The sequence below is a fragment of the Taudactylus pleione genome, unplaced genomic scaffold (genome assembly GCF_031769625.1).
Source record: "Taudactylus pleione unplaced genomic scaffold, aTauple2 ptg000041l, whole genome shotgun sequence".
NCBI lineage: Eukaryota > Metazoa > Chordata > Amphibia > Anura > Myobatrachidae > Taudactylus > Taudactylus pleione.
The window spans coordinates 7984160-7997966 of NW_028284443.1; the positions used below are offsets into that span (position 1 = coordinate 7984160).

At 45.3% G+C, this 13807-nt stretch overlaps 1 protein-coding gene across 2 annotated transcripts in view; it reads right to left on the reverse strand.

Moving 5' to 3' along the window:
- The window catches only part of LOC148537952 (transcriptional regulator QRICH1-like), a 44920-nt gene that overhangs the window by 13974 nt on the left and 17139 nt on the right, over positions 1 to 13807 (reverse strand). For both annotated transcript variants that reach the window (XM_088457617.1, XM_088457618.1), the window contains exons 2-3: positions 1991 to 2120; positions 459 to 1477 (exon numbers count right to left, since the gene is read on the reverse strand). In XM_088457617.1, coding sequence (XP_088313743.1) covers positions 459 to 1466 — 1008 coding nt within the window. In that variant the 5' untranslated portion in view covers positions 1467 to 1477; positions 1991 to 2120. The remainder of the gene's footprint in view (positions 1 to 458; positions 1478 to 1990; positions 2121 to 13807) is intronic.

The window sequence follows — 13807 nt, forward strand, 5'->3', positions numbered from 1 at the left end:
GTTTTCATTTTACTATTCACAAATAATAGATCATGTTTTACCATGGTCTCAGAGCAGATTAACGTGTTTGTCAAAAATGCATTATCCAGTGCTGTATTTACACTTACATGTAAAAATTAACCCTTACAGACATTGCAGGAGGCTTAGGACTTACTTGAATAAAATATCAGATCTTAAAGAGTATGATTTAAGTAAAATAATAGAATATCAACTCTCTCTCTCCTACATCATATGCATATATACTGTACACGCTGCTTTGTTCTAGTATACCTAACCAATCCTGGCCAATTTTGCTGTATCATTACAACATTTTACATCCATATCTGTTCAGTTTGTGTGTGGTTTGCCAGTTTTCTTTTAACAAAGTTGTTCTATTTGATCTAGATCTCAAAGTAAATGGTTCAGTAGTTACATTTTAAAACTCTACAATGCATCCACAAATTAACATAATTATCTACCTGTACTTGTTGATCCCAGTATTTTGGAGATTGGTACATACGGCCCCCTGTTTGTATGGACAAGGGAATTTGAATATTCCCATTCATGTTTAATAATGGCATTGGAAACCCAGATGTGCCAGCAGCATGCCCCGTTTTATCGGAGATATTCTTTTTCACATCAAAGCTGTCTTTGCTGTCTTCTAGTTTAACGCTACTAATGTTCATTGGAATCTCCCCCATTTGAACTATTCCACAATTATCCTGAGGTACAGAAGTGTTAATTATAGTTTGAGATTCAGGACAAGTAGCATGTGCAGAAAATATTGCCCAAGATTCTACATTAGGTAACTGTCCTGCAGTTGAAGTACTGGCAGGTACTAAACCATACAACTGACTACTATCCACAGTTAGCAGCTCCTGGCGAAGAGGAATGTAAGCTTGTTGCTGGCTCTGCACTGGCAGTGCTAGCACTGCAGCAGGACCATTCTGTAGAGATGTGTGGTTTATAGCGTAGCCGTCCTCTATTGCCAAGTCAAATTTTCGCTTTTTTACCGGCTGAGATAATCCAGATGAGCAAGAACGTCTATCCTGAGAGCTAGCCGTACCAATAATGCTAGAACTCTGTCCATCAGAAACAGACTGTTCTTCAACCTGTTGCTGGAGGGTCTTACTTTGTTGGCCCTGCTGAACATCAACATTGTGACCTTGTCGTAATTGCACATGATGAACTGGGATGTGATGCTGATCCAAAGGGACACCTGGGCTTACAGTAGAATGTTGCAAAGGAGAAGCTATGGGTCTAGCAAGCTCCAACAAAGAACCTGCCACATCAGAGCCATCCATGTAGAAGTAATGATTCCTTTGCTGATATACAGAAATTGGAGAATGTACAAACTGCTGCATTTCTTCAGTTCCCTTGGTACTGAGCGAATCTAGGAACTCCTTCATACGATGGGGTGGTATTGTCTGGGCTTTCATTCTCAGATAGTCTTCATACGGAATAGAGTTTTCTAAAGAATGATTCATCCTGCCGACAACTGCAAAAATTTAATAAATATGAATTAAGCATACATAATTGTAAACCAAGAAATCTTATAAACTAAGGGTGGGCAATAAGGAACGCCCAGCTGTTGTAGAACTACACATCCCAGCATGCATTGCCACAGTTTTGCTATTTGGCCATGCTAAAACTGTTGCAAGGCATGCTGAGATTTATAGTTCAACAACAGCTGGAGGGCCACTTATTGCCCACCCGCTATAAACACATAATGTGATTTATAAGATAGCTTCTAACGCAGCAAAAAGAAACCGTACGAATATTTTATCCAAAAAGAGACAGTGAACCATTTTCAGAATATTGCATGTTTATGCTCTTACAATTATATAGTGAGTGCAGTGCATTTCCTGGTCAAACATTAGTTATTTACATCTCACTTGTCATTTATAAAATATTACCACATGCAAGGCATTTGATACATCCTGAGTAGCTAGGAAAGCTAGAAAGGGGAGTTCTATGAATGGGACACAAGTTTAACAAAAACTGGGTATACCTTATTCTGGCATTTATAATCAAGATAGTCACTGTCCTCATGTCCACCAATGTCAAGGAAAGCAATAGTTGATAGCAGATCACAAACTCATTATAAGAACCAATGCAGTTTACAAGTCTTAAGTCCGACTCTAATGTGGGAGAGATGAAAAAACAGTATTAAGTCTACAAGAATGCTAGGGTGTTGAAATGGTTACAAATAAAACAAAAACAAATGTTTATTATTAAAAAGAATACTTATTAATAGTTATACTGTTGTATTTACAATAAAAATTTTAAAAAAAGTTTGTAAACTGTAGTTGAAAGCAGAGCAAGACTCTTATATAACGCTCTTAATATTTACATCACAGCCAAACCTAAAAACTTCTTAGAGAGTACCAGTCCTTTCAGGCATTTAAAAAATGCATATTTTATAAATATACAACTGGGATGCAATGGAAAAAAAACAAAAAAAACACTTAACCAAGAAAAAAAAAAAAAAGTAGCCAAACCAAATGAGCAAAACACATTCTAATGTACCCCTACAGTAATCTAACAGAGATAAAAAAATAAATAAATAAACACTTTATATGGTCATGGATCTTCAGAGTAATTTATAACATCTGCAATCATTTGCAGTAGTTAGCACGTTGTTTTTTTCCTTATAGCCCTAGGTCTTCTTAATGAACACTGAAGTGATGACATGAAAGCTCAGTTTATGCAGATTTGACAGGAATGTATGCATAATATTACCAACAGGTGTATAAAAACATTACTATTATTATTATTATTAAGTACACTGGGAATAACAAGGTGATCATACAATGACAGCGACATTTACTAATACTCCTGAAAGATGAAAAATTATAGTAAAGAGACAACAGCCATTACCGAAATACAGAAACCAGATAAATGTTCATTGCAACACAGGTTGAGTCTCCCATATACAAAATGCTTGGGACCAGGGGTATTTTGGATATCGGAATATTTCGCATTTTGGAATACTTGCATACCATAATGAGATATGGGACCAAAATCTAAAAAAAGAATGCTTTTATGATAAATAAATATATATATATATATATATATACACACACACACACACACACACACACACACACACAGCCTGCAGGTCATTTTATACAATATTTTCAATAAGTTTGTGGAAGTTTGTGTACATACATGAAATTCATTTATGTTTCATATACACCTTATACAAACAGCCTGAAGGTAATTTTATACAATATATTTAATAATTATGTGCCTTAAACAAAGTCTGTGTACATTGAACCATCAAAAATATTAAATTATCTCAGTCATGCCAAAAAAAAAAAATCAGTTTTTCTGAATATTTGGATATGGGAGACTCAACATACATACATACATACATACATACATACATATTCAACAAAAAGAGGCACTCCCAGACAGACATTAATTCAAGAAAAAAAATAGTGCTTTTACTGTGCAACGTTTCTGGTTTCCCCCTCCCTCGGGAGGAAGAGGAAACCCCCGAAACGTTGCACAGTAAAGCACTTTTTTCTTGAAGTAATGTCGGTCTGGGAGTGCCTCTTTTTGTTGAATATGGAGGGGCTAATCACCCCAGCAAGTACCTACAAGCTCAACTTCCAAGTGAGTGCCGGTAATGTGTGTGTGTAAACATTATATATATATATATATATATATATATATATATATATATATATATATATATATACACACACATACACAAAAAAAATGTCCAGAAGGTGCCACAGATGAAAAAATTGGAAATTTTAATCCTTAAAGAGTCCAGTACCGGTACCTCTTTTATATATAATTGACCCCCACACTTTGGAGTTCTCCCGTTGGGGTAGTGGAATGGAGGGGATGGTATCTTCAAAGAGTAGATGGTAGGTCTTTTTACAGTCAGGTCCTATAATGAGACCCTTGCACCAGAAGCACCCAGAGAGTAGTATAACAGCTTTTAGTGTAAATTGTTGCAAATTTATTTTGCTTAAAACGTAAAAGACAATGACATATACATAAAAAGCTTACTTCAATTAATAATAGACCACCACCAGTGGTCTATTGGCAACACTAATCCTTTGTCTAGCTCTATTATTGGGGTAAAGGTTCTTGGCAGACCAATATGGTGGTTCCATATAAAATTACATATTGAATTTTTGGAATCCATCCTTGACAGGGGATCTGTCTGGAGGTGCAGCCAAGTTGGTAACACTATATTGTTATAATTGTAAATCCCTATTCTAGCGCAGGAGAAGCGTATTTTCTACTGGTTTCTATACTAATCAATCTCTCTCTCTCTCTCTCTCTCTCTCTCTCTCTCTCTAAGTATTAAAGTATTCACACCCCTGGATTTGTCAGGTTTTGTTGCCTCACAATCTGGAATTAAAATGGATTGTTTGAAGGTGTGCATCATTTCATTCACAGAACATGCCTACAACTGTGAAGTTGTGTTTTTTTTTTATATTGTGAATCAAACAACATTTAGGACAACATAACAAAAAACTTCAATGTGCATAACTATTCACTCCCCTAAAGTCAGTACTTTGTCGAGCCACCTTTTGCGGCAATTACACAGATGCAAGTCGCTTTGGATAAGTCTCTATGAACTTGCCACATCTTGCCCCTGGGATTTTTGCCCATTCCTCAAGGCAAAACTGCTCCAGCTCCTTCATGTTGGATGGTTTCCGCTTGTGAACAGCAATCTTCAAGTCTGACCACAGAATCTCAATTGGATTGAGATCTGGGCTTTGACTGGGCCATTCCAACTCATTTAAAGGTTTCCCCTTAAACCACTCGAGTGTTGCTTTAGGTCATTGTACTGTCATTGTCATTCTTCGGGTCATTGTCCTGCTGGAAGGTGAACCTCCGTCCCAGTCTCAAATCACAGGCAGACTGAAACAGGTTTTGCTCAAGAATATCCCTGTATTTAGCACCATCCATCTTTCCCTCGACTCGAAACAGTTTCCCAGTCCCTGCTGCTGAAAAACATCCCCACAGCATGATGCTGCCACCACCATGTTTCACTGTGGGAATGCTGTTCTTGGGGTGATGGGATGTGCTGGGTTTGCGCCAGACAGTTTTCCTTCGTGGCCGAAAAGTTCAATTTTAGTCTCATCTGACCATAGCACCTTTCTCCATACATTTGGGGAGCCACCCACATGCCTTTTGGCAAGCTCAAATCGGGACTTCTTATTTTTATCACTAAGTAATGGCTTTTTTCTGGCCACTCTTCCATAAAGCCCAGCTCTATGGAGTGTACGGCTTATTGTGGTCACATGCACAGATACACCAGTCTCTGCTGTGGAACTCTGCAGCTCCTTCAGGGTTACCTTTGGTCTCTGTGCTGCCTCTCTGATTAATGCTCTCCTTGCCCGGTCTGTGAGTTTTGGTGGGCGGCCCTCTCTTGACAGGTTTGTTGTGGTACCATGTTCTTTCTATTTGATGATTATTGATTTGATGGTGCTCCGGGGGATCATCAAAGATCCTTGGTCTTCATGGTGTGATGTCTCTTGCTTAGTGGCGTTGCAGCCTCTGGGGCCTTTCAGAAAATGTGTGTTTATACTGACAGATCATGTGAAAGATTTTACACGGGTGGACTTCATTTCACTAATTATGTGACTTCGTAAGGTAATTGGTTGCACCAGAACTTTTGAGGGGCTTCATAGCAAAGGGGAGTATTACAATATGCACATGCCAATTTTCAGAATTTTACTTACAAAGATTCTTTTTTACATATATTTTTCTCGGTTTAAATTAGACTATTTGGTGCAGATCCATCACATAAAATTCAGATTTAAAAAAATAAATAAAAATATGAGATATGGTAAGAACTTACCCTTGTTATCTCTATTTCTACGAAGTCCATAGGGTTCCACAGGATACCTTGGGGTATAGGTGATGACGTCAGTCTTCAGGCACCACAGAGTTAAAGTTTTCAGCCTCCCAGGATGCATCTGGGTCCCTCTCCTATACCCCGCCCCCGGGCCAAGGCATCTCAGTTACGTCACAAGCCATAGGCCGGAGGAGGAGAAGAAAGAGAGAGAGAAGAAAAAAATCTGGACACTCACAAGAATCACATTCTCACCATAGGGAGACGGAAAAAACGGTGACCAGAATAAAGCCCATCTGCAGTACAGGTGCGACAGGGCGGGAGTCCTGTGGAACCCTATGGACTTCGTAGAAATAGAGATAACAAGGGTAAGTTCTTACCATATCTCATATTTTCTACTTCAGGGTCCATAGGGTATCCACAGGATACCTTGGGGATGTCCCAAAGCAGTATCCTTTAAGGGTGGGGACACTCCTGTGCTGAGAGGAGAATCCGCCGCCCGAAGGAAGCATCCTGAGAGGCAAAGATGTCAAAAGCGTAATACCTCACAAAGGTATTGACAGAAGACTACGTAGCAGCCTTGCAGATCTGAACTGCAGAGGCACCACGTCTAGCTGCAAACGAAGGACCCACAGACCTAGTGGAATGAGCCCTCACCAAGGAGGGAACTGGAAGACCTTCATGAAGATAAGCTTCTGAAATTGCCATACGAATCCAGCCTGCCAAAGTCTACTTTGAAGCAGGCCAACCCTTTTTACGGAAGCCATAGAGGACAAACAAGGCGTCCGACTTCCTAAAAGAAGAAGTGCGATCAACATAAATTCTCAATGCCCGCACAACATCCCAAGTGGCGTCACCCACTGAAAGTCCAGGTGAATTGAAAGCCGGCACAACAATTTCTTCATTGATGTGAAAACTGGATACCACTTCGGGAAGGAATCCCGGACGAGTGCGAAGCACCGCCCTATTCCTATGAAAATTCAGAAAAGGGGGTCTACAAGAGAGAACCCCTAAATCCGACATCCGTCTGGCCGAGGCAATGGCCAGAAGGAATATGGTTTCAGCTGTAAGCCATTTAAAGTCCACTGAGTCCAGTGGTTCAAACGGCGGTCCCTAGAGAACTCTCAGGACCACAGCCCAATTCCAAGGCGCCACCGGTGGAACAAAAGGTGGCTGAATGCGAAGAACACCTCGCATAAAGGTGTGCACATCAGAGAGCGCAGCAATCCTACGATGAAACCAGACTGACAGGGCAGACACCTGCACTTTCAGAGAAGCCAGGCGAAGCCCATGATCCAGTCCAGCCTGTAGGAAAGCCAACACCCTAGACAGGCGGAACTCCCTAAGGGAATAACCTCTAGGTCTACATCACCGGAAGAAAGTATGCCACACACGATGGTAGATTCTTGCCGAGGAAGGTTTACAAGCTCTTAGTATGGTTTGCACCACGGAGCTAGAAAAACCCTCTGGACCTTAGCATGACCGTTTCAACAGCCACACCGAGTCAGGTCCGGGTGAAGACAAGGACCCTATGACAGCAGATTCGGTCGTAATGGTAACCTCAGAGGAACGTCTACTGACAGACTCTGGAGGTCGGAGAACCAGTGCCGTCTGGGCCACTCGGAAGCTATCAACAGTAGCGTACCTCCTTCTTGATTTGAATTTCCGTAATACCCGCGGAAGAAGGGAAAACGGAGGGAAAAGGTAGGCAAACTGGAACATCTACTAGACGGACAGGGCATACACCAGAGACGCCTTTTCGTCTCATGTTCGAGACCCGTACACCGGCAACTTGTTGTTGTGCCGGGACGCCATGAGGTCTATCTCTGGAAGACCCCACTTGTCCACCAGACTCCGAAAGACGTCCTGGTATAAAGACCACTCTCCCGGTTCCTCCTTGCTGGTTTAAATAGGCCACCGTGGTGGCGTTGTCCGACGGGACCTGCACAGGGTGACCCTGGAGAACCGGCTGTGCCCGCTGGAGAGCTCTTGACACCGCATGGAGCTCCAGAATGTTTATTGGAAGCTCCGCTACCGCCCGAGTCCACCTGCCCTGAAACAAGTGTGGACCCGTGACAGCTCCCCAGCACCGGAGACTGGCGTCCGTTGTTAACAGGACCCAGTTCGCCACCCAGAACGGGCGTCTGCAAACACCAGGTTAGAGACAGGCGAACATCCGGAGTGAGCCCCATCGTCTGGGACTTGAGACACTGAGGCAATCCATTCCATCTGGACCGGATCAATAGCAGCAGAGGTTTGGAGTGAAATTGGGCGTACTCCACCATGTCGAATACCGACACCATTGAGCCCAATAATCTCTTTGCCAAGTGTGTCGACACTCGACGACACTGCAGACAACTGCGCACCCTCAACTACAAAGCAAGGATCTTTTCCTCCATCACAAAGATCCACTGCTGCCTGGAGTCCAATAAGGCCCCGAGGTGCAGGATCCTCTGAGACGGGGTGAGAGTGGACCTCTGCCAGTTTGTCAACCAGCCGTGACGTTGCAGTACCGCAATCGTCAGATCCAGATGGTGTAAAAGAAACTCTGGAGACCCCGCTATCAACAGGAGGTCGTCCAGATAAGGCAACAGTCGGACTCCCTGCGTCCGCAGGAGAGCCGCCATGACCGCCATGACCTTGGTGAATACCCGTGGAGCAGTCACCAGGCCAAAAGGCAGTGCCCGGAACTGGAAATGTTCGTTGCAGATTGCCAATCTGAGGAACTGCTGATGGCGCAAAAAAATAGGGACATGCAGGTAAGCGTCCTGGATGTCCAATGACACCATGTAGTCCCCAGAATAATGGACCGCAGGGTCTCCATCCGAAACAGAGACACCCTCAAGGACTTGCTGAGGGCCTTTAGGTTTAGTATTGAACGGTAAGACCCATTGGGTTTCTGCACCAAAAATAGAATGGAATATAAACCCAGGCCCCTCTGGGAAATTGGAACATGCACTGCGACCAGCACCGGGCGAACTGAAGCAGGCGCCCCCCACTTTGGGGTCCCCCAAAAGGAGGCCTGGACCGTCAGGCCGCAGGTTTGTTATCTGACCTAGGAGCCGGACATCTGGTACTCCAGACCTGATTCTTGGGCTTGGACAATTTCTTGGCCCCAGCCTGCCGTGGACAGGACTGTACTTTAGGCCTACCTTGGGCCCTGTGAGGCCAAAAGGACGACCCACCAGCACTAGAAAGAATCGTAGCAGACAGAAGACATGCAGATTTTGCTGCTGCCAACGTAACTACAATTTTGTCCAGATCTGGACCAAATAGTACCTGTCCAGACCTTCTAATCCCTTTTTGGAATCCGCGTCCGCTTTCCAAGAACGCAACCATAAGGTGCGACGAGCAGCCACGGCTGCAGAGGAGATCCTAGAGGTGAGCATACAAATAGCTAAGGCCGCTTCATTAATGTAAGTGGCCGAGTCTCGGAGATTGCCCACCAACTCGGTCTGTTCAGCCGAACAGTCAGAGTCCAAAGACGCCTCCAAATTATCCGCCCAGCGCTCCATAGCTCTGGCTACCCAACACACGGCCAGAGCCGGTCTGGATGCTTCCCTGCAAGGGAATAAACGGCTTTGAGGCAGATCTCCACCTTGCGGTCAGTGACATCCTTCAAGGATGACATCGAAGGCATAGGCAATGTGGCACTTTTGACTAGGCGTGTGACATGTGAATCCACTTGCGTAGGGGATTCCCGCTTAGAAAAATAATTGACCGCAAACGGATAAGCCACGGCTAAGCGTCTCTGGGGCTGAACCGTTTACCTGGATTTTTCCACGCCTCCTCTAAATGATCCACTAATTGATCAGAAAGAGGGAACACCGTAGCCTCACCCTTAATATCCTTAAAAAGGCATATATGAATGTGGCCACCAAAGGATCAATATCCTCAATAACTAAAGCCGAGCGGACCGCTCGAATAAGACCAGGGATATACACCTTGGACTTAGCGTCCGGCTCTTTGGTACGGAGAGGTTCTTGGTCAGATAGATCCAGAATCTCCCCATTATCTGACGTCTCATCGTCATCCCCATAAGGAGCAGATAAAGACGCCACCGGCCGTTATGAGGCCGCAACACAGACTCCCCCTGTAAAACATCGGACAAATGCTGAACCGATGTAGTTAAGAGTATTAACCCACGCAGGCTCCGGAGAAACCTGGGAAGGGACAGGGAGACTGTGGGGTACCATCAATTGTCTCGGGAACTCCCGCATGGGTGACGACACCACTGACTGCTGGGACAAACCCGTCTGGGTAAACGCAGGTGGCGGAGCTAGCTGGCCCACAAGGGTTGTAAGCGCCTTAGCGAAACAAGCCCAGGGAGGTTCCTGTACCGGGACCGTGACCATAATCGGCCGTGACAGTGCCAGGCACTGGGGCATAACCCCTCCGCGTTACCCTCTCCCTCCGCTATTGGTACCTTACATTTAGTACACATGAGCTGGAGAGGAAAATCAGTCTCAGACATGATGGTAAGTATGTGACACTCACACCTATACGTATTGGTATAGTGTGAATAACACCCTGCACACCGCGCACCGCAAGGGCTTTGAGCAGAGCAAGATCAGGGACAGTAATAAAGCTGACAGTAGAAAGTGAAAGTACAGACAGCAGGCTAGCAGTTCAGTCACATACAATGCAGAAGAAACAAATCCCTGCACTATTAGCGGTGATTCTCAACTACTCAGACCCTCAGGCTGGTAGGACTCAGCGCTGCATACACTGACCTGTGACAAACAGAGGAGAGGTATGCTGGGGGACCCAGACCGCAATGCCACCGCTCACAGGCTTCCAGCAGTGTTCACCATGCTTTAAAGATGGCCACCGAGGAGCAGAAGATGAAGGAGGCCGGCCTGGGGAGGACAGCTGACACACTGTGGCCAATCAGGCAGAGCAGAGAGGCTGTGTGCAGCAGGGGAGGCGCCGGCTGTGAGACAGGGAAAGCGCGCTCCCCTGGCATGCATTTAACCCCTGGGACGCCGCAGCGCATGCCGCTCAGCAGCGGCCCGCTGTCCCAGGGGGTAGTGGAAGCGCAGGTTGGTCGCCTGGCTCCACGCTGCAGCCAGTCCCCAGGGAGCCCCCTGCCTGGGGACTCAGGACCATGTGACCAGCAGGGACCCACCGCGGGACCCCGCTGCTTACCTGCATCCCCTTGGATCCGGCCATGGTCCAAAACATCTGGGGACACCGCTAGCCGTGACCCCAGATGTCTACCAGCATCCCCGGATCAGTACCGGCGTTCTGGTACCGGCGGGGTGTAGGGGAGACGGCATGGACGTCAGTACTGACTGTCCATGCTGTACTCCCAGATGTGCAGCCAGCGCTGCCTTTAAAAGAAACTTCAGGGGCTCTTCATAGCCCCCCTCTGCACAGTGCCTCCGACTCCGGCCAGGCACCGACGAAACTGAGATGCCTTGGCCCGGGGGCGGGGTATAGGAGAGGGACCCAGATGCATCCTGGGAGGCTGAAAACTTTAACTCTGTGGTGCCTGAAGACTGACGTCATCACCTATACCCCAAGGTATCCTGTGGATACCCTATGGACCCTGAAGTAGAAATTACAGGTTGTAATGTAACAAAAAATGTAAAAAGCCAAGGGGGGGTGAATACTTTTGCAAGGCACTGTATATGACCAACAGAGCCAAGTGAAGACCAAAAAACAATGTGCAAATCCATAGCATGAGCGGGTAGCTTGGGGGCAGCCCGGCATGACCGCAAGTACCGGGCACACCCCCAAAAGTGATGAAAAGGGGGCGCATCTTAAAGACACCCTGCCGGCGCTGGACCTAGAGTGAACACTAAATCCATGGACTCTCAATCTAGCTTAGTGTTGGTCATATCATTTGACATGTATATAAAGCCTTGGTAACCACTCATTGCTATTATGGTGACCAAGACTTTTTTTTAGTCTCCAAAAATACCTCTTAAAAATAATAAAAGGCAGAAGGGTATAGTTGTTTCAGACAACTGTAGGTACATTGGGAGTTGCACAGCTTACACAGCTGCTGGTACCAGGGAGGATTCACATCAAGCTACTCCACCTTCCACAAGGAAAATATAACTTTGTTGTTGCTGCAGTCGTGTTAAACAGCCTTTCTAGTCACGCCTAGCCCTGAGTTTACGAATGCCGAGCATCTTATTCACAATGCAAATAAGACACAGAAGCAGACATTGCTGATTAAAATGATATGTGGCATCTGTATGTCTGTTTTTGACTGCTGCTGTATCTGCGTACAAAATGCTACATAACAGTGCCAGCGGCTGTTTTCCACACCACATTCCGTTGATGATTTTACAGATTCGGTCGCACACAGAACATACACATGCCACATTTTAATAAGCAAAGTCTGCTTGTGTGTCTTATTTGCATCACGGAGTCGCGTGGAAACTGGCGACTCATAACAGGGAGGATAGACGAGGAAGGGCATATCTGTATACTAGGCGCTTATTGGAGATCAGGATCCCAGACATTTAAACCCCTTTCCCGTCGAGCCCCTGGCCCAGGATATTGCCGGGGCAACCCGGGTGCTGGCTTGCTGTGAAAGGTCTGGTTGTGTGCCCTGGGACCTCGATCCTGGTCGAGACCAGTGTTATATCACCTGGGACCAATCCTCATAAGCTTTAGTCTGGAAGGGGGTATCTGGGTTATCTGACCCGGCTCAAGTTTAAAAACTGCTGATGGCTGTGGATGCAAAGGTCCGTCTCAAAGAGACATGCAGGGTAAACATGGGTGCAGAGTAAAGGGGACAACAAATATGTATATTTCCCCCGGTTCAGACCCGCGATTTTGGTCTGAAAGTGGTATTATTGAACCTTAACTCAGGTACAGTGCGAATGGCAAGTATACCATACTATACATAGTACTTATATTCAAGTGGTCTAGAATAAAAATGTAATATATATATATATGTATATATATATATATATATATATATATATATATATATATATATATATATATATATATATATATATATATATATATATATATATATATATATATATATAAAATTAAGCAGGATTTATCCACACTGCAGCTGGTATATTACATACCATATGCAAATCTTTACTATTGGGTCAAAGCTTGGACATCTCTTCTCTCTATGTATACAAAATAAAGTTCGAGGTTTAGGGGTCTGTCTGTTCGTTCAGGCTCATCTCTTGTACCACTTGATGGATTTTGATGGGGTTTTCACTATTCTATACAGCAGTGGTCAGGTAACGTTTAACAATTCATCTGTAACAAAAGATAGCTGAGCAGTGACAATTTCACTGAAGCAAGTTACAGAAAAAAAAAACCCACTGCTGTGTGAGTGACTGCTGCTGCTGCAGGGGCTGCGCTCTGTTTGACTCTTTGAGACAGTGAGAGCCAATCAGAGCTAGCACTGTGCCCTGAGGCAGACCGTGAATGAGAGACCGCCTTCAATGAACCCATGAAGATGCCCTGATGCAGACACAGTAGACAGGAAGGAGCCAGGGGAGGCATAGCCAACATCAGACCACCACCATCATATGGTAAAAACACTACCATCGGAACCAAAATATTGATTGTTAGTAACCATCGGATTACGATGTCCGTCCCTACACTGACCCTGCAGGCGGACTCCGGCCACCACTCCTCAACTGTGACGTGCTCCCGTGCAGCCACACGCTCTCGGAATACAGGAGGCACCTCCCATGGAAGTCAGCGCTGTTTTCGGACAGGGACACACAGCCAGGAAGCTCAACAAGACCAGGAAATACAGGGTACACCAGCTCCACTCACAGCTGTTCGTCCAGCAGCAATCCCTAAGCGATCCACACCAACAGGCACCCACCAGGCAGCGGGAACAGAACGCCAGCAACGCGGTGCACCAAGCCCCACAGTGCACCAGCAAGCTACTACCACACACAGAGCTTCCTCCAACCGCTGACACCGCAGCAGCCATCCAACACCACATCTGCAAAAGGAAACTCTAACACCAGCTACCAGCAGCCCAAGCCTTTTTCACCAACA